At 35.9% G+C, this 22067-nt stretch overlaps 1 protein-coding gene across 1 annotated transcript in view; it reads right to left on the bottom strand.

Moving 5' to 3' along the window:
• ERLEC1 (endoplasmic reticulum lectin 1) overlaps positions 1 to 22067 on the bottom strand; it is a 30617-nt gene that overhangs the window by 1601 nt on the left and 6949 nt on the right. Inside the window, exons 2-13 of the mRNA XM_080813006.1 lie at positions 21316 to 21420; positions 20046 to 20126; positions 19380 to 19457; positions 19183 to 19246; positions 18423 to 18457; positions 16143 to 16366; positions 15887 to 16016; positions 9757 to 9918; positions 8858 to 8917; positions 5103 to 5227; positions 3083 to 3160; positions 1410 to 1485 (exon numbers count right to left, since the gene is read on the bottom strand). Of these exons, the coding sequence (XP_080669132.1) occupies positions 1410 to 1485; positions 3083 to 3160; positions 5103 to 5227; positions 8858 to 8917; positions 9757 to 9918; positions 15887 to 16016; positions 16143 to 16366; positions 18423 to 18457; positions 19183 to 19246; positions 19380 to 19457; positions 20046 to 20126; positions 21316 to 21420 (1218 nt within the window). The remainder of the gene's footprint in view (positions 1 to 1409; positions 1486 to 3082; positions 3161 to 5102; positions 5228 to 8857; positions 8918 to 9756; positions 9919 to 15886; positions 16017 to 16142; positions 16367 to 18422; positions 18458 to 19182; positions 19247 to 19379; positions 19458 to 20045; positions 20127 to 21315; positions 21421 to 22067) is intronic.

Genomic DNA, 22067 nt, shown 5'->3' with positions numbered 1-22067 from the left:
AGACAAACAACAATAAAAAAAGGTAAAAGACTAACAGATGACAGAGTCTCCTTGACCAAACCGAATTAAGGATCCCCAATTCCTCTTTTTGGCTACCCCTCTTCTTGTACTTGTGCCCTGTAGTCCAGTTGTTGCAAGAATCCTGATCAACCAGTGTAGAGAGAACCCCTCACCCTCAACATCTAATCATCCATTCCATAGCTAATCAAATTCCTCATCTTTCACCTTTGAGAGCTGATCATCCTGGCCTGTCTTCAGCAGTAATCCTGTCGATTCAGTTAAGCTGATGTCTCCTTTTAGTAATTTTCCATCCACTGAGCCACCCCCGCTGCCACCTTCTGCTCACTGGTTGTACATCCCCAGCTGTCTTGGCTGTATGTAGTGTTACGCTGGATCTCTCTTCCCTACTGTGAAAGTCTTGACACACTTATTGCCAACAGTCCTGAATAAAGACTGTTTTAATAAGTGTCAGAATAATTTTTCTTAAAAAAAAACAACAAAAAAAACTTGGCTAGGCACTTCACAAAGATCTATGAATGAACAATCACAAGAAAAGCTGCTCAACACCATTTTCCATATGGGAAATACATATTAAAATGACTAAAGTGGCTAAAAGAAAAAAGACTCTGGATACCAAATGTTGAGGAGGATGTGGAGGATGTAGAACACTTGGACTCTCGTGTATTACTGGTAGGAATATAAAATGGTACAAGCACTTGGATGACTATATGGTAAAAGCTAAACATGTATCTAATCTATGATTTAGCTCCACACCTAGGTACTTACCCAAAAGAAATGAAAATACATGATCACAAAATGACTTGTTAAAAAAAATGTTCACAGCAGCCTTATTCACGTAATAAAAAATGAGAAACCCAAATGTTTATATAGAAGAATGGATAAGCAAATGTGTATACAAATGAATACTATTCAGTACTAAAAAGAGAACGAAATACTGGAGTGACATGGCTGAGTCTAAAAAACATGACAAGTTAAAGAGGGCAGGCATAAAAAACGATATACTGTATGATCCCAATCATGTGGAATAAAAAAAAAAAAAAACAGGCAAAACTGCTCTATGGTGTCAGGAAGCAGAAAGGGGTATCAGTGGCGGTTGGGGTCCTGACATAAAAGGGGTATAAACCATTTTTTTGCAGTGACAGATACCTTGTTTTGGGTGATAGTTCCATCGGTATATAAAATTATCAAAGTGTATCAAACTCAACACTTAAGAACTCTGCATTTTATTTTTTGTAAATTGTACCTCAATAAAAAAGATTATAGCTTTTATGAGATAGTATGGGGACTATATTAAATTTTGGAGATTACTGAGGATCCTTTCAAGACTTAATTCTAAAAACAGAAACATGTTCCCAAACTGAATTCCTGAGTATTATTTTTGTACTTACCCCAAGGATATACTGACAGGAGTGAGGCTCTAGCATATATACAGTAACAGCATGAGGAGAATCTGATTCTTTACACCTGAAACAGAGAGCACTTTATTTTTATTTTTTTTTTCAAGATTTATTTATTTGAGAGAGAGATCACAAGTAGGCAGAGAGGAAGACAGAGAGAGGAGGAAGCAGGCTCCCTGCTAAGCAGAGAGGCCAATGCGGGGCTTGATCCCAGGACCCTGAGATCATGACCTAAGCCGAAGGCAGAGGCTTAACCTGCTGAGCCACCCAGGAGCCCCCAGAGAGCACTTTAAAGTACTGCCCAAACCATACAAAAGTATTTTTATTTTAAAAAGACTTAATTGAGAGAGCGAGCGAGCGTACATATGTGCACACAGGTGAGTTGGGACGGGGGTAGGGGGTGGGGAGGTGCAGAGGGAGAGGGAAAGAAAATCCCAAGCAGATGCCTTGCTGACTCCAGAGCCTGACATGGGCTTTGATCTCATGACCCTGTAATCAGGGCCTGAGCTGAAATCAAGAGTCAGCTGCTTAACCAACTGGGTCGCCCAGGTGCCCTGTACAGAAGTATTTTTAACTGTTTTCCTTTTAAGCTATATAAATCTCATGTAGGTAGCCCTGTATAATTTAATATAATAAATAACTGAAATAATATAATTTAAAAATCATTACAACTTACAAATAAGTTATATTGAAATAATTTTAGTATTAGTATTTTATTTATCTTTAAATATTTTAATTTATTTATATTAGAGAGAGCGCATGAGTGAACAGAGGAAGGGGGCAGAGGTAGAGGGAGAAAATCTCAAGGACACTGCACCCTTAGGATGGAGCCAGATGTGAGGCTCAGTCTCATGACCCTGGGCTCATGACCTGAACTGAAACCAAGAGTCGGCCACCCAGATGCCCCAATATTTTATTTTTAAAAACAATTTTCTTTCTATATCTTTTAAAGTTTCTTGCTCTCTTCCTCTTTCTTTCCTTCTTCTTCTTCTTCTTTTTTTTTTTTTTAAAGATTTTTTATTTATTTAACACAGAGAGAGATCACAAGTAGGCAGAAAGGCCAGCGGGGCGGGGAGAAAGCAGCCCGACACGCGGCTCGATCCCAGGACCCTGAGATCATGACCCAAGCCGACGTCAGAAGCCTAACCCTCTGAGCCACCCAGGCACCCCTTCCTCTTTCTTTCTTTAATCTCTACAACCAATGTGGGGCTCAAACTCTCAACCTCGAGATCGAGTCGCAGGATCCACTGACTGAGCCAGCCAGGTACCCCAATTTTAATATTTTGGAATAAAGTAATAATTTTAAATCAATATTTTAATAATTTTAAATCAGTAATTTTAAATCAATCCATATATTATTATGCATAAATATAATTATTCACAATTATATTTTACATTTATATAAACTTTTTTTTTTAAAGATTAACTTACTTATTTGACAGAGATCACAAGTAGGCAGAGAGGCAGGCAGAGAGAGAGAGGGAAGCAGGCTCCCCGCTGCGCAGAGAGCCTAATGTGGGACTCGATCCCAGGACCCTGAGATCATGACTTGAAGGCAGCTGAAAGCAGAGGCTTAACCCACTGAGTCACCATTTATATAAACTTTTACCCATTGGAAGCAGATTAAAGAGAAGCATAAAGCACGAGTTGATGGTCCAACTTACTTTAGTTTTACAGTGACCTGTCTTGGTTTGTCAGTTATATCACAAATATCTCCATTCCCATAAAAATGTGATACCATCCTAAACCAGAGAAACACACAAGTTTTATTAACCAAAACTTCATTAATTCAGAGTAATTGTAATGGGGAGGGTGAGAAGATGGTTAGAGGGATCAGTTTTGCAATAGTTATAAAATATTTTTAGGGTCATGTCACCAAGAAAATCAGATTCTATAAAGAGAGTATAAAACTGAAATACTGTGGAATGATTTAATTAATAATCTTCAATTTGCATATCATTTTTTGTGTACAAATAGTTAAGGTTAAAGAGTTTTAAAAAAAGTCCTTTTGAAGTGAACCATTTCTTCAGCCCTGTGTATTATTTACTTTGTGGCACAGTTTTCCCTTTTTGCCATCCTCCAGCCAGCTCCACCCATTAAAAGACTGACATGCAGGTATACAAAAGTAGAGCCAAGGTTAACATACAAATTCCAGATGAGCAGGATCTAAAAAATTTTTTAATTTAGCTAGCCTTATGCTCCTGAGCTTCAATATGCGTTGCCCATGACACTATGAACTACTTCCACATGAAACATACCTGAATGTAAGAAAAGTCCATCTTGTTTTAGCATATTCTAATACTTAAATGCCCATTGCTTAATTTTGCCAACTTTGATTCTGGTCAGCCCAAGAAGTCAATACATTCTTTTTTTTTTTTTAGATTTTATTTATTTATTTGACAGACAGAGATCACAAGTGGGCAGAGAGGGAAGCAGAGAGAGAGCAGAGAGCCCCATGTGGGGCTCGATCCCAGGACCCTGAGACCATGACCTGAGCTGAAGGCAGAGGCTTTAACCCACTGAGCCACCCAGGCGCCCCATTTTTTTTTTTTTTTTAAGATTTTTATTTTTAACCCAATGCGGGGCTTGAATTCACAACCCTGAGATCAAGAGTCCCACGCTCTATGGACTGAGGCAACCAGGCACCCTGAAGTCAGCACACTCTAAAAACAGAGTCTCTTAATACCATCTGTGCAGGGCACCTGGGTGGCTCAGTGGGTTAAGCCTCTGCCTTCAGCTCAGGTCATGATCCCAGGGTCCTGGAATCGAGCCCCGCATCAGGCTCTCTGCTCATCAGGGAACCTGCTTCTCCCCACCCCCCCTCTGCCTGCCTCTCTGCCTACTTGCGATCTCTGTCTGTCAAATAAATAAATAAAATCTTTAAAAAAAGAATATTTCCTTAAAAAAAAATACCATCTGTGCAAGGAAGGACAAAGTTAATACCCAATAAAGAAAGAATGAATAATTTAAGATTGTCCAAGTAAGAGACTACAAGAAAACTAAAGCTTAGTTATTTTTGGAACAGCTTAGTTATTCTTGCTGTAACAAGATGTAACTCAAAGAAGTTGTGAGATAGTTTTTCAGAGAGCCACTGTTTATTTTCAATCATAACCTCAGAGAGGTCAAGTGACAAGGGAAATGCTAGAATAAATTAAAATAGAATTAACTAACTTGAAAAGCTAAACAGGACACATGGAAGAGGCAATGCTTTCTAACAGCTTTCTAACAGCTTTCTGACCTAATGGCTGGAATTAAGCCAGTGTCACGAAGGCAGCCCCTAGCACACTCTCTCACCACACCACCACCGCTGCTAAAGGCAGCAGCCAGAATTTACTACAAGCTGTTGTAGGCACTTGTGTTACATACATGATCGTTAAAATGTCATAACAATCCTATGAGGCAAATGTCAGTAAACAAGAAAAATGAGACTTAAGAAGATTATGTAATTTACCCAAGGTAGTAAGTGAAGAGCCAGCATTTGAATCCAGGCCCCCCACCCCCATTCCCGATACCCACCACTTCTGCAACTGTGGTTCTTAATTATCTTAGGAAAAGAAAACTAATTTAAAAGATGTCCCTGAGAAAAACTGACCAGAGATTTTACTTAAGTGTTTAAATTTTATGCTTCTCAATATTTTGAGTTTTAAATATTCTAATCCAGAGGCAAATAAGGTTAATCTTTACCTGACTGTCTGGGTACCATCATCTTGAAGGTGATAGGCTCTAGCAGTATTCTTCTTAGCCCATTCAATATGCTCTTCTTGGTTCCATGTACCCACAACCACAGAGGTCTTCCCACTATCTTTGTCCTAATATATGAAAAGGTATTTGTAAGGAATCCTTGATATCATCAAGTACACATTTATCCTGATGGCCTATAAGTTATAGTCCTTATCTTCACCTGCATACTGCAGATGAATGTTTAGATGTTAGTCAAACAATGCAAGTCAGGTCTGTTACCTTCTTTGTTCCTTTTTTCTCTGAATAATGTAACTACTTCCTGGTCAGGCTAGCTCCACATACAGTTACGTTTGACTCTTTTATTTCCTTCCTCTCCTACATTTATTGGTTTTGTCCATTGTTTTCCTGGAGATGTTCTTGGCTTCAGACTCTTCCTCTATATTCCCAATGCCAGCATCTCACCCCTCCAACCAAGAGTTTAATTTCTCATACTTAAGTGATATAACTGCATATTACTGTGATTCTTCTTCTTTTTAAAAGTAGGCTCCACACCCAGCATGGAGTGCAGTGTGGGCTTAAACTCCCCTGAGATCAAGACCTGAGCTGAGATAAAGAGTCGGACACTTAACCAACTGAGCCACCCAGGCGCCCCACTACTGTGACTCTTAATTAAATCTCTGGCCTATATCTCTTACCTGCAGACCCGCTGAGCCTACCTTCATTCTACTTCTACTCTTTCAAATGACAATCTGCAAGTTATATGAGTATTCACAGTACTTATTTGATATCATGCTTATTTCTGCATCAAGACTATCTGTTCAGAAACTTCCTTCCCCATTATGTTAATTTTTTAAAATACGAACTGTATACTGTCTTATATGAGGACTTCTCTCCTTTTATTTCCTCTCTCCTCCCTTCCTTCCTGTCTTCCTTTCCTTTTTCATGTTTCATGCTAGGTATCATGCTGAGCACTAGAATTTAGCATACATGTGATTAGTAGAATTAGAAACCCTTACAGTGGTAGATGAAAGAGGCACAGCCACTGCTGGTAGCAGAGCTTACTGCCTAGTGGAAGAGACAACAATTTAACATTCTTTTAGCAACCAGACTGTAAGTTACTAGATAGACAGGGACTGAAGCTGCAAAGTGAAATGCTTAAGAGGCTGGATATGGGGAAGTCTGGGTGGCTCAGTGGGTTAAGCCTCTGCCTTTGGCTCAGGTCACGATCTCAGAGTCCTAGGATCCAAACCCACATCAGGCTCTCTGCCAAATAAATAAATACAATCTTTAAAAAATCTTTAAAAAGAATAAAAGAGGCTGGATATGGAGCAAGACTGCCTGCGTTAGAACTCTGGCTTCATCATTTACTCCTAATGTGGTTTTAGGCAAGTTACTAAACTTATATCCTCACCTTGGAAGTACAACAGATACCTCTTAATGGTTGTTATGAGGATCGAGTTAATATGCATACTTAGAACAGTGCCTGGTATACAATGAGTATATTTGTTAGCTACTATTATTTGTTTATCTCCCAAAGCTCCTAGCAGAGTCCCTCAGAAAGTTCTAGGTTATATGACCTTGGGAAAATGAGTTTGATAAAACCTAGTGTTGGCAAGTGTATGGGGAAAAGAAGTTGTGTGTGTGCATGCGTGTATTTTAAAGTCACTGTTAATGGGAATGCCTTACAACTTTTTGGAAGGCAATGTTATATATTTATTTGTATTTATTTATTTTATTTATTTGCCAGAGAGAGAGAAAGCACAAGAAGGGGGAGTAGCAGGCAGAGGGAGAAGCAGGCTCCCCGCTGAGCAAAAAGACTGATGCAGGACTCGATTCCAGGACCTTCAGATCATACCTAAACTGAAGGCAGACAGACGCTTAGCCAACTGAGCCACCCAGGCGTCCCTGGAAGGCAATATTCAGTATGCATACATTTTGACCAGCAAATCCATTGCTAGAAATGTGCCTTATGAATATACTTGCAGATGTTTACCAACAAACAAAACTATTTATAAATGCTCACTAAGATGCTATCACAGCAAAAACTGGAAATCATTCAAAGATCTGTCAGTAGAGATCTGGCTAAATACATTTTGAGTATAAATACACTCCTCTGTACCTGCTAAAAAAAAATGAGATCAGCTGTTGCTAGCACAGAAAGATCTCCAAGATACTAACTGAAAAGAATAAGTATAGAACAGTGTATTTACTAGTTATACTACCATTTATGTATAAGCCTTTTTTTTTTTTCTTGAGGAGGTTAACTAAGAAAATGTTAACAGCAATTACTTTTAGGAAATGGGACAATGGTGGAGGAGAATTTTACTATTCATCTAAATTTCTGGAACATATTCCTTTAATTTAAAATAAAGCAACTGGGGGGCCAGGGTGCTCAATCATTAAGCATCTCCCTTTGGCTCAGGTCATGATCCCAGGGTCCTGGGATCCAGCCCTGCATTGGGCTTCCTGTTCAGTGGGAAGCCTGCTTCTCCCTCTCCTACTCTCCCTGCTTACCTGCTTGTGTACCCTCTCTTGCTGTGTCTCTGTCAAATAAATAAGTAAAATCTTAAAAAAACAAAAAACCAAAAAAACAAAGAAACTACGTATTATCTGGGCTATAGTTAGGTAATATTTTTTTCTATTAATAAATATTATTAAAAATAAATGAAACTTCTACATAGTAGCAAGAAGAAGTGAGAAGAGTCAAATGGCATCTCTCAGATTTAAGCAGAGAAATAAAATCTCCTAGTTTATAGACGCCTCATAAATTTGGATTGATTTAAATGTGGGAGGTTGAGTTGATCTTTCCTGGTATGATCTGTCTTGGAATTTAAGACTGACTCACAACATCTCAAGAGGGTAAAGACAGTGGGTTTTTTTTTTTTAAGATCTTATTTATTTATTTGACACAGAGAGAGAGAGAGAGAGAGATCGATCATAAGTAGGCAGAGAGGCAGGCAGAGAGAGAGGGGGAAGCAGGCTCCCCGCTGAGCAGAGAGCCAGATACAGGGCTCGATCCTAGGACCCTGAGATCATGACCATGAGCCGAAGGCAAAGACTTAACCCACTGAGTCACCCAGGTGCCCAAGACAGTATTTTTAAATTACTAGTTATTATTTCTTTGGGGGAATAAAAAGAGCTGCTTAAAACAGCCAGATGAATATTTATTAATTAATGTTTGTCTTCAACGTCTAGCAGTTTACCTTACCAAACAAGGTACAATTATGACAAATAAACTTCTTGAAGCCTGAAGTTTAGAATTTAAGCAGCTTGGTTAAAGTTTAGAAGAAAATGCTATCTGATTTATGAAATTAGTTATAAAAGGAAGAATAAAAAGCTAACTGTACAATCTTAAAACTTACTTGATTTTAAATTTGGATGATATGGTATATTCTTTCAGCTGAGAAACTTGCTGTATTTACCCTATTTTCCTAACTCGAGCCATAACGTACTCTTACTATTCACTTTATTTTAATGACTAATTTCTCAGTCAAAGCTAAAGAGGTTAGTCACAATAGCCTATTAATACTCCAGAGTCACAGTTATACAAGAATCTGAGGAGTTGATAAACGTTATTTTAAGATGAGTGACTTAGTTAAAACCAAGTTTTCCATTTTCTAGAACTCAGAGACACTTTAAGTATTTTCATATTAAAGTCACTTCATGATTAAAATGCCATTCCCCCTTCTTTTTTTCACAAACGATTTTTAAAACTTTAATCTATCTAGTGGTAGAATGATATAAAGGCTATTCTATACCTCATGATATTGATGTACATGTTTGCCATAGCAGAATTCATATTTCCACCAACCAACGCCCTATAGGAAAGAAAACAGATCAAGTTACACAAAGAGAATGGGGGATTGTGGTCGTCTCAGTATTGCCATATGAGAATAACAGAAATATATATAATTAGAAAAACTGTAAGAGTAATAATATGGTTGAAAATTAAAATAAAAAAGTTACTGAGAAAGAATGTTATACAGTGGAAGATGATTAACTATACTCGGTGTGATGTGCACTGAGTAATGCACAGGATTGTCAGATCACTATATTACACATGCCTGAAAGTAACATAACGGATGTCAACCACACTTCAGTAATAAAAAGAAAAAAGAAATTACTGAGAAATAATAATTTAAAAAAGACAAATACAGAGAATAACTGCTGTATTGCCTTGGTAAAATAAAATAAAAATTCCACTTAGTGTATTTCCCATTGAAACTATTAGTTTATTAGGGGCAGAATTTAACCTTTGTAGATGTTAACTCAAGTTTTAAAAGTGATTGCCACATAAATAAAACGTAGGCTATTCAATCTTTTTTTTTTTTTCTTTAAGGCTATCTAGTCCTTGATGCCCATTCCAGCAATCAACCAGAATCCCACATGACTTAGTTGTATGTATTTTCTGTCAAGTAAAGGTCAAGTTTAGCTTGTAAGTAAAGGTCAAGTTTTAGCTTATGAGCAAAGGAAACATAATGGCTATTACTTAGATTATAGTAAGATGCAGACAGAAAATATCCGTTAGGAGGCTTCCAGAATCCTGTCATTTCTCTATTGACAAAAACTTTTTTCAGTGCTGCTGATGCCCTGTGACTAAATAGCACATAAGTGAAGGCTGTTAGATAAATATTGAAACCAAAGGTTTACTTCTCACCCCATGAAAGCAGTAGGAACCACTAAGGAACTCTTTTATGAGTTGGTCATCTGTCAATTTGGATATGTGGGTTGTTCCAACAGTGAGCATAGGCTGAGAACCAACAGCAATGGGTTTGTGGATTGCTGGAAATCTCTCTTCTTTAGTGGATTGCAACTCTTCCTAAAATTAAACACATATGTTAAGGGCTTCTATATCATACTTTTTTTTTAGTTATGACTTTAATTATTATTTTTAAACTGAAGGAGATTAGGAAAATAAAAGTTGCCCACTCATTTTTAATGTGTTTTAAGAAAATGAGTTTTGCAACACTTAATATAATGGAGAAAGCTCTAGACAAATTATTTCCCTCTATCAGGGAGTATGATGGCCATTCTTAACATACCGGGATAATTACCATTTCACATATTTTGTTTCATTTTTCTTTGTTTTGATCATAGCAGCTCGAGTTATTCCAATGCAAGTACCTAAGCTATGCAGTATTCCACCTTACTAAAAAACACACACACATTATATACACACAAATACAAAGAAATATACACAAATAGACATCAGCACTTTTTTTTTAACTATTTCTAATGGGACTGTAAAATTCCACTATTCTTCTCAAGTACAATCTGATAGTATATATCAAAACCCTTCAATATGTGCTTACCTTTGACCTATCTCTAGAAATTTATCTGGAGTAAAGAATCACCACTGATGGCTGCAAAGATTTAGCTCCAATGACATTCAGTGTGGCATTCTTCATGTTAGCAAAAAATTGTGGGTAACAAAAATATCCAAACCAGTAAATAATTTAAGTAACTCCTGGTACTTTAAACAATGGAATATGTGAGTTAATTAAAATAATATTATAGACGATTATGACATAGGAATGTAAAAAATGATATGCTGTTAAGTGAAAACAAGTGAAGATATTTTATATATTTACACACAAACAGAGCACACAGTTTGGTCCTAATTATTTTTTTTTAATGTCTATCTCTGCGTGTGTATGTATCAAAAAAAAAAAAAATCCCCCAAAAGACTGAAAGGAAATGCACTAAAATATTATTTCACCACTTGTTAGATTTTGTCTCTATATTTAGTTCTGGAAAATGTGGTTACTGTGGGTAAATAAAAGATAACAAGAAGGGTTAAGAGGAGCTGAGTGGGAGTAAATATGAATATTAATTATAATTATTAAAATTCAGCAGGATCTGGTTGCTGTCCTGAAGGATGCTGCAAGTTGGTAAAGAAAGACATCCACTAAAAGGGTGCAGAGAATAGCAGATTCAGAGAGGGAGTGGTGATTCAAAGAGATTTTGATGAAGACTTGAAACATGAAGACTTCATAAAGAGAAAACTCTTCGTTCTTGAAACATGAATAATTTGTGATTTATGTAAATGTCTGCAGGTTTTGTGTCTGTGTGCACATACACATGTGAACCTGAGGAAGACATAAGAAGAGCAAAGACGTGGGGTTTAAAACAATATTTAAAACTAAAGAGATAAACAGGTACTTACTGGTAAAAAATTACATAATTCTAAGAAATTTGGATATTATGGATTTTAGGCAAAAATATGGGATTAGATTTATCAGATTTTAAGTAATACTGTCGCAGTAGCAGGAAAGGAATAGTAAGAACAAATCCTGAGGTGGAGAGCCACATTGGCAGTTGAAGTAACCCAAGCCACAGAGGAAGAGACTCTAAAGGAATGACAGAAGTAGGGTGGAGAGAAAAGTTATGAAAGAGGATAATGAGTTAGAATCCAGAAGTAAACTGGGTTTTGACAGTGAGGGGTGAAAATGAATCTAGATCAGAATTAAAGGAGTATACCAATTAAAACTGAATAACATAATTAAAAAAATTAAATAGTAAAAGGGTTCTTTGTAAGTGTATAGTGGACATGATGCCTCCTTTCACCTGCTGTAGTTGCCATTAATCAACTGTGGTTCTTTTCTCCTTCTTTGGCTGGTGGGAGTCATTGGAAGGTCACTCTAGAAACCAATGACCTTACCCTTCCTCTCCTCCAATATTATAGATGAGCACAAAGACTGCCATATGACATCTTATTTTTTGAAAGGATCTTGGATTTGGGGTTTATTTATTTTTTTAATTTAAACATAATTTTTAAAAATTAATATATAATGTATTATTTGCCCCAGGGGTACAGGTCCATGAATCATCAGTCTTACACACTGCACAGTACTCACCATAGCACATACCTTCCCCGATGTCCATAACCCAGCCACCCTATCCCTACCCCACCACCCCCCAGCAACCCTCAGTTTGTTTGCTGAGATGAAGAGTCTCTTACGGTCTCCCTCCCGATCCCATCTTGTTCCATTTTTTCCTTCCTAACCCCTACAACCCTCTGCCCTCATATCAGAGACATCATATGGTAAGTGGAAAGGGCCTTGGATTTTATGTATAGTCTTTCTACATTCAGAACATACTACGCTCCTGGTACTGTTTTAAGAGCTGAGTATTAAAAACGAAGACGACGTAGTCACTGCTCCTAAGGAGCTAAGTAAGGTCTAACAGACTAAACTAATTACTTAGAATGCATGAAACCTGTAGTAAGGTTAGTGAGGAAGAACATTACTAATGCATAGTGAAACCTTTAGCTCAGATAGGGGAAGAGGTAGGAAGGATAGAAGTATGACCATTTATTATTGCTGCTTATGGACAGAACATCTACTTGCATTGTTAAGAAAAATTATTCCAATAAAAGCAAGATGATAGTTTTTGTGGTAGGGTTTGGAAATTCATAAAATGGTTTAGTAATCTCCAAATAAATGTATTATAATAACAGCACCGATAGCACCAAATTAGCCTTGGCAAATTCATCCCATTTAAAGGCATGATGGACCCATGCTGTCTTTCACTGGTATGACCATTTAGCAGGAATATCTGTACCATCTTTAGGCACAGAAGATGTGATATGGCATATAGACAATTAATTATACCCAGAGGATCCTCAACAATAGTTACCATGGCCTGACACTCATGAACACAGAGATGAGATGATAAAGATGTGAAAGGCCCTATCACAAAACAGAATGGCCTTGGATGTACTCACCTTAGCACAAGGGGGCACATCAAACCAAATGAAGCGTGTATAAGCCTGATAATTCAGGAAGTATCACTCATGCTTTAAAAGACATGCATACAGAGATATAGGCACTAGATGGTCCTGTGAGCACTTTAACCCAGTAGTTACCAAACTGGTTTAGAGTCTGGGGGACATGGTAGCAAAATGATTACTCATTCTTAGTTGTGTCAACATAGGTCTCTTTTCTTGCTGTCTCTACAGTTGTGTGGATTATGCATTCAACTTGGACACTGTCCAGTCAAGGAGCCCCTACCGCAAAAAAGCCCTTCTCTGATGGCCCAGAGAATATCATAGAAGAGGTGGGCATATAAGACTCTAAGGGCTGGATTTGAGGGATAGACTGGGACAGCTAGACTAACATCATCCTGGATCAATCTGCTACAATGACCCTTCTGTCACTTGAAGTCTTCTTGAGTACAGCACCCCCACCATTGTGTCCTTTTGTTCAACTAGGCCCTTAAGGACACCCTTGGGGCACAACATTCTTGTTCTGCTGGAGAAGTGACTATGACTCACACCTATTTTTTTTTTTAAAGCCTCATTAAGACTTTATTTAGTGGGTTATCTAGCAAATAGTTTCTGTACTCACACTTATTCCTAAACATTCTCCTGGGTGGTTCCCTAGTGTGTACTTCCAGCCTCCAGGGTTATAAAATCAGGTCTTCAAGAGGTGGGGTTGTGGAGATCAGGTTGCCATATTGTCTATTTGCCATAGCCCAAGAGGCTTCTGTCCTAATGCCCCTTAATAAACCACTTCATGTCAAACAAAACAAAAGTAACAGGTATTAATATCAAAACAAAATTCTGATAGCCAGATTTATATTTTTGTTTAAAACAGAAAAAAAATTCATTATCTTTATGGTTACGCTTATTCCACATTTAAAAGGCAAACCATACAACAAATATCATTTTTTAAAAAAAGTTATACATAGGGACGCCTGGGTGGCTCAGTTCGTTGAGCCGCTGCCTTCGGCTCGGGTCATGATCCTGGGGTCCTGGGATTGAGTCCCGCATCGGGCTCCATGTTCGGCGGGGAGCCTGCTTCCTCCTCCCTCTCTGCCTGCCTCTCTGTCTGCTTGTGTGTACTCTCTCTCTCTGACAAATAAATAAAATCTTAAAATAAATAAATAAATAAATAAATAAAAAAGTTATGCATAATTAACTAGATTTATAAAGGAAAGGATTCTGAGAAAAATATCATTTTAAATAACTACTTGCCCTACAGTATTACCTAAAGTTTTCATCTACAACATGTATTCTAAAGGTCCTAAGTATTTTGAAAGTATTGTCATCTGTAGCTTTTTTAAGTAATTTTTCTCACATGGCAGATTAAACAGATTAATTAGAGAAAAGTAAGCTGCCATTTCTTCTCTGAAGAGTAATTAAAGTTAGGATTTGTGAAGCATTTTGATTGAGCTGACTTTTAAGTACCTGTCAGTATTTAAATCACTATCAGGGAGAGACAAGAAGAGAAATCCATGTCCAATCTCTTAATTGAGCACTTCAAATCAAACACAGATTAATAAGATAATTTTTCCTTCCTATCAGAATGGCAGTGTTCACAACTACAAAGAGTTGGGCAATACTTTTACCAGAAGTACTCAAGAGAAAGGGGAGAAATAGGCTTTGCATCTCAATGTTAGTTATTAGTTACTTAAACCATTACTAAGCACCCGCAGTATAACAGGTACCATTCAAGGAGCTGGAAACCTCAAAGTAATAAAGCACAGTATATTCTCCGTTGATCTTAATGTAAGAATCATAGGAAAATCAACCAATTTTAGCCATGTAAGTGCTATAATGGAGGACTGAGTAAAATACAAGATCAAAAAAGAGGAAACATTGATCTCTTCCTGGGGTAATTCATTAGAAGTCCTCTCTCACTTGCAAAGGAAGTAACACGGCTTTAAAAACATGGAGGAAGAGATGCCTGGCTGGCTCATTAGAAGCATGCGACTCTTAATCCTGGGATTGTGAGTTCAAGCTCCGCACTGGGTGTGGAGATTACGTAAAAATAAATAAATAAGTAAACAAATGAATATTTAAAAAAATAGGGGAGATCAGGAAAAGATCAGATAACACATGGAAAAGGAGAAGCAGCATGGAGAAGTGGTTAAGAGGACAGGTTCTAGAACCACACTGTTTTGATCTTCATCTCTAATCCATCACTTATCACTTCCCTTCTCTGAACCTCAATTTCCTAACCTGTTTAGGAGGGTGATAATAGTATAGCTTGTAGGTTGCTGTGACGATTAGGTAACAGCTGTTAATATGCAATGCATGTTAACTACTGTGACTGTGGTTTGAGTTCAGGGGAAAGGTCAACGTTGAAGATGTGTATTTGGAACGCATGGGCGTATTAAAGGAAGTTAACAGAATGGGCCTGGATGAATTCAAGACTGACTATACATACTACAGAGAGAAGGGAACTAGGCTAGAACTGTGGGGAACATCAACATTTTCAACGTCAGGAAGTAGACAAAGACCTAATACACAGGAGAGGAGAATAGAGAGAACCAGAGAGAATGACTTCAAGTAAAGGCAGGAGAGAAAGTTCAAGCTTCACATGTTCAGTGTTTTATGTGCTAAGATCAAGTTATGCATATGTCCAGTGAACTAAGACCCAAAAGATTGCTGTTGAATAAGAAGTTTCAGAAGAATGATGGTTTGATGACATAGAGTAATGGGTTGAAGAAATAACGCATTAGAAGATGAGTTGTAGTCTGTTTCTTCAAGGGGCCCAACTGGGAAGGCCATTCAACGACCTAAAAATTCAACTTCACCACAATTAATAGGATGTCAAACTCTAGAGTATGAAATCATGAGAGTAAGAGAATGATAAAATAGTTTCTGAGAAGTACAAGAATTAGGAAAATAATTAAAATCAGTTAAAAAAAATTGGAACTTAAAATTTGAGTCAGAAAAATAAATTACTATTACTATGCTAAGGAATGATTAAAATATTGATACATGCTCTGAATTTTGGAAAAGAAAGCACTGAGAAAATACCGTTAGCTAATTCTCATACCTCTTTATTTCTCCTGAAAGGCACCCTTAATATTTCTTCCTGCTGTTCCAATTGCCTCAGGGTGAGGGGTTTGAATGGTGATCCTGGCAGGGACTGGCAAAATATGTCATTCACAGGGGATGCTCTGAATCTATTCAGTAAGAACAAAGCATTAAAGCTAAGCATATGACACTTTAAAGCATTTCATGTTTAAAATATTAAATTTTATGTGTGCATTTGTGCATTTCATGTTTAAAATATTAAATCCACATCCTACCTATATTTAGGATGATTGCACAAGAGTGGTGTCAAAATGACAACTTCATATTCACAAGTTGTAACTTCAGCTACTGAAAGAATTTCATGCTTAGATTCAGGATGACATATGTACATCACTGTACTTGATCTGGGCCGGTTCTGCTTCAAACTACAAGGTGTACCATTTCCCATTCCCACAGGATAGTAGGGTGTCATCTGACCTTCGATATTTTTAGTGGGAATCTTAAAAAAAAAAAAAAAAAAGCGTGTAAGACAGACTTTTCATTAGAAATGGAGGTAGGGGTGAGGATGGGAGAAACACTTATTCTTAAAGGAAGAAAACTACATTTTATTTATAAACTAACATTTATAAAGGTAACATTTCTATATTTTCTATAAATTCTTCCTCTAACATTCTTTTGATTCCTAAACTCTTATTTGAGCTAATACTTATTTTCAGAGCTAGTTTTATATAGCAAAAAAGGGAAATTTTATTTGGTGCTAAAATTAAGATGTAAGATAACTGTACATTTATATAAAAGGATATAATCTCTTGATTAATATGAATTACTTTTAACACTTCTAAAGAAAGAGATTAAGATAAAATACAGGAACTTACTCTACTGGACTAGTCAGAATTTTCTATACTAAATTCTCAGTGAATGGCTATGTTATACTTTAGATTCTAGAGGTCTAAAGTCTGATTTGTTAAAGTGGGGCTACTTAGTAAAAGAGTATCTTCTAAAACAGGAATCTTAATACTGTACTCATTCATTAATCTGCTTACTCTTCTCCCCTGTCATTAATATTAAAAGCCATACTTTTCAACATAAACTCCCATATAAATCTTTTCAAGGCCAGCAAAGGACAAATGAAGAAATGTTATGGAATGGGGGAACAAAATAGATTACCTCAGAAGACAAGGATTATTAAGGAGCTAGCTCCCATATTTTATCTACGTAAACCAAAGAAAAATCTAATATAAGGGCTCTAAAAAATATATTGTTAATAGTATCTCCAAGCAAGCTCTTTGGAGGCAGGGAGCTCATCTTGTATCACTTTGGTACCCTGTCAGCGCCATGCTTAAATAGGCAATAAAAAAGTGTTTCCAGGAAAAAATATTTTGGTTTCTTGTATGCTATTTTCATGCTAGTATCTAGAATTAGAAAACCCTGGGTTCGAAGCCAAGCTTTGAATTTACTGGCTTTCTGACTTTGACCAAATTTCAGTTTTTGTCATTTGTAAAAGGAAAATAATAATATATATTCAGAGGTTGTGGGAAAAATTAAGCATTACCGTTTGTTACATGCCTGACACAGTATGTGGCTTATAAATTGGGGCTCAGTAAATGTTAGTTTTCTTCCCTTACCCTTTTCTTCCTCTTCCTTTATCATTTCACACTTTGAATTCCATCTTGCTATCCTCCAGAGCCACAGTAAATAAATATTTTATCTCAAAGGTAGTCTGTAAAATTAAAATCTTTTAAAATAGCAATGCTATGTGTGTCCATGCTTAGCTTATCAATTACCCCCAAAGCCACCCTTTTGAGTTATAGGCATCCCTTTTAAGGCCTTTTGCCATTTCATTTTTCTTCTAATAAAAATCATCATTATGAGATAAAACCACTTACAGAATATCCTCTAACAATAGGTTATTTAACTCTATGGGAGTTCTTAGGATTCCGAATGCATTCCTTGAACTACAGGGGCATTTAAAAATTGTGATTAGGTACCCTAAGGAATCATTCTTTTTAAACAATCCTATTTTTCAGTCATCAATTATGTATTCACATTCAGTACACACTTACGAAGTGCCTATATTATATCTAGAACTGTGCTTTGCACTGCGGGGTAAAGAGATAAAAGACAGTCCCTGCTTTGAAGATGCTTGCAGTCTGGTAGCTTGTTATTTACATATGTAGTTTATCTGTTTTACCCATGGGAGACAAGGACCAAAGCAGGGGAAAAAAGCAAAAGCTCTTATTTATAACTGTTTCCAATGTTAAACAGAGGGAACTACTGTGAAGCCTGGAAGTGATACAGTGCCATTACGAAAACTTTCCCAGATACATCTTTGGCAAGTTCCTTAATTTTCCTATGATTCTAAAAGTAAAGAGAAGTATCACAGTATAACTATTCTCAGAAAAACCTAACATACTGCAAATTTTCTTTGGAACAATCCTTTGAGGTATTTGATAGGTAAAGAGCACACAACTACATTCTGTCATTTCAGTAGTGCAAATTCAGATCTCACTAATAACAGATGTTAAAAGTGAAAAAAATCAACACTTGTCACTTGCCTCTTTTGATTTTTCCTTTTCATCTGACTCTTGATCTGTGGAATAATATAAGATATTACCTATGTAAGGTAGGTGTAAAGAATGACCAGTGACTTAAATATAAAATACAAATGATTAAGTTTTCAATCAACTTCATAATTTTAAATTTCTTTCTAAAAAAAGATAGAAAACATACATATAATTTTTATCATACTGCTTTTAGCTAGTTGCCTTGAAATGGTTTTGTTTGAAAGGACAGTCAAATTTAATCCTTACATCTTTACCTAAGAAATACTCTATTTGAGGCATAAAAATGGCCATAACAATTTTCTTTTGAAGTATTTTTACATCAGTGAGAATTTTAATCTTAAATTAGTTGACTTTGAATAACACAGATTAACAAAAATATTTCACAATTTTAGAGACACAACTACATTTCTATTTTCATGTATAGCAACTACGCTTACAGCAAGCAAAAGACTAACATTAACACTATATAAATATAACAGATAAAGATATAAAGATAACATGTGTTATCTTACCAGATTTTGAAAAATTTGTAGACAAAAAGCATGTTTGTTGACGTAGAAAATAATGAAAAGATCTCTTCGAAAAAGTTTTCTAAGGGATTGTTCAGAAATTTATTTTAGTGTTTTATTTTTTTTTATTTTAGTGTTTTAAAATGCATACGCTTTCCTAAAAGATCTTTTAAATTCCAATTTCAACATATGCTTTCAATGAAATTCCAGCATTATTATCAAATCACTCTGTAGAAACAAACCTTTTTCAGATAGAAGGTTCTTAGCCAACATATTCCCAAGGTAGTACTCGTGAATATTTACTTTCTATATTGGAATAAAATAAAAATATAATAAGTATTTTGCAAATACCAAGAACACAACTTTAAAATCATCAATCTCATTATTAAAGTTCTCATTTTATAATGTTCCATACTTCATATTTTGAAGAAAAACATACCTGACCACTTTCTTTCTCTTCATGGTATTGTCGAATGTGTTTTCCATGACATACTTCATAAGTCCAATAAGACTCAATCTAAAAAAAATGGATGTATTTAAACATACAAAAGTCATATAACTCAACTGAATTACTTTTTGATATTTTATGTAGTTGAGTAGATTTCCCTCAAGATTTAGAGAAAGCTTTCATTAAATGAAACATTATTATGCCTCAGAAAAATGTGAAGTTTCTGAAGCCTAGTCATTGTTTTCACTAATTAAATCTTTGTGAAAATTCTGTGAAGAAAACAGGTCTAGAATACACCTGGGATCTGTAGTAACCACCTGGTTTAGGGACCATTACCATTTTATACATAGTCTAAAAAATAAGAATTAGCATTTTTTTATTAAAATTTTATATATGGAAATTTTCTTTGGATCTGAAAAACATTCAGGACAATTTGGGAAGTGATATTATTTGAAACTGATGTTACTGGGTGTTTGCTGCATCTACTATACAGGAATTAAAATGAACAAAATACTACTAAGCAACAGCTTTGATTTACAATGAAGTTAAAATCTGATACAACATAATAAAGTAAAGAGAAATGCAGAATTATTTTCAAGGGTCTACTGGCTATTGGAAATTTATTTTCTACTTATGAAGTGAACATAAAATACGTACTCTGTAGGAACAACTGCTTTGTTTAAATAGCGGCTCCAATAGCTCTCTTGGATTAGGGCCTTTATAATCCTTTTCTTCTTCCTATGAAAGAACTAGGATTTAATACTTACAATTATCTAGAATTTCACCCAACTCTGCAGTCTGGGTATTAACTCATTGTTCAAATCACAAATGCTTGGAAATAAAAGGGGAAAAACAGTCAAAACTTTTAAAAAGGTCCTACGGTTTGCCACTTCTTTCAAAAGAATTGAAGTATAAAATAAGGAGCCATATAATCTTCCATTCTTTCTTCTCTTAAAAAAAAGGTTTCTGAGTATCAGTTTCCTGAACAATTCTTATGAAACTATTTCAGAAGTTTTAGATATTTGTATCTGAACAAATTCTAACTACGAAAGCCTTAGAATAGTTGAATCTTGTAGAAGGTATAGAAAAGTTTTAAGGTACATCCCAGTTTCCTATATATTTTTACATTTCAGACTTGAATGCCATATGCATATGCAGATGATTGCGCACATATGTATTTGTGTCTTAAGAAGGTTTAAAACAAAATGAATAGAGCTATCTTTCACAGATTTCAAGTCTGAACAAAACCTAAGAAAGCACTCACTGAGTTTGTAGTATTTCTATTTTACAGACTGTGAAAGTATTACATAAATAGCTCAATAAATTTATTGAGTGGAAGAAGTGAATTTCAAATTTGTTCAAGGTTCCACAGCTAACTGTAGCCTATACCTCAGCCTCCTGGCTCCTAGGCTGGTGTCCTTTTCATTTTACCATGCTGACTCTCCTGTTTCATCTTGAAAGAAGTCATTGCCTTGAAGGATGGATAAGAGGCAGTTAGGGCAGTTCTGGGAGGAAGAAACGGGCATGAGCTAAGGTAGGGAAAAAGCATAGGTACCTATAGATTTGTTGTTAGAAATTCTTTATAAAAAATGTCACAATTTTATTTAAAAATTATATCCTGTCTCAAAACCCTCATTTCTATTAAAGAAAGCAAGAGTGGAATTAGATTTTCATTAAAACTATGAATAGTTGGTTGCCAATTTTCCCAAGTTGAACTGTAGAATCAAAGAATTCAAGAATAATAAAAGTGATTACTACTTTTATGATAAACAGGGTTACCGAGAAACTTCTCATTCAGTTTTACTTTAAAATATGTGTGCTCGCTTCGGCAGCACATATACTAAAATTACTTTAAAATATGTGTTTGCAATGTTTTAAATATGCATCTTTGGTGACAGGAATTATTTATATATTTATAAAAAGTTACCTCATCCCCATTTGTCACAAGGGGCAGAATGCATTTATATTTTTCTTTATGTGTAGTTGTCATGATGACATAATTATCTTCTTTATACAAAACTCCAGTTGTAGGCTAGAATAGAACAAAAAACACAGTTGTGGTTTTTTTTGTTAAGTTGTATTACATTGAATAAACTACAGTCTTAGGTCAAAGTAATTCATCACGTCAAGAGATTTTTTAAGGGGGAAATATTCCACATATTATTTAAGATCAAAATGAGGATGACACACTTTATAACATAGAAAAAAATGAACAAAAATGAAACTTGGAATATAAACAAGAAAGTAGTAATGCAACAGACTGAAGTTAAAATAGGGATTAAACAGGATTAACAGGCAGGGCACCTGGGTGGCATAGTGGGTTAAGCGTCTGGTTCTTGGTATCAGCTCAGCATGGTTAAGATCAAGCCCTGCAAAGGGCTCCATGCTCTGCTTGGGTTTCTCTTTCTCTCCCTCTGCATGCCCCATTCCCCCAAAGCTCTCTCTCAAATAATAAATAAATCTTCAAAAAAATGCATTAAGAGGCAGTGAATGTTTATAGATACATCATTACTGAATACTTATTACTCCTATTAACAATTACCACCTATATGTGAGAACCAATAGCACTTTACAAATGGACTCTCAATTCTGTTGGATGGGACACTTGAACATAATAGTGGTGCATAATTTTTCATATGTGGATAAATTACTTTTAAAAGAAAAATCTCCAGGGGTGCC

The sequence above is a fragment of the Martes martes genome, assembly GCF_963455335.1.
Source record: "Martes martes genome assembly, chromosome: 9".
Taxonomy (NCBI): Eukaryota; Metazoa; Chordata; class Mammalia; order Carnivora; family Mustelidae; genus Martes; species Martes martes.
The sequence above is the reverse complement of the archived record's forward strand: the minus strand, read 5'-3'. Positions and strand labels throughout refer to the sequence as shown.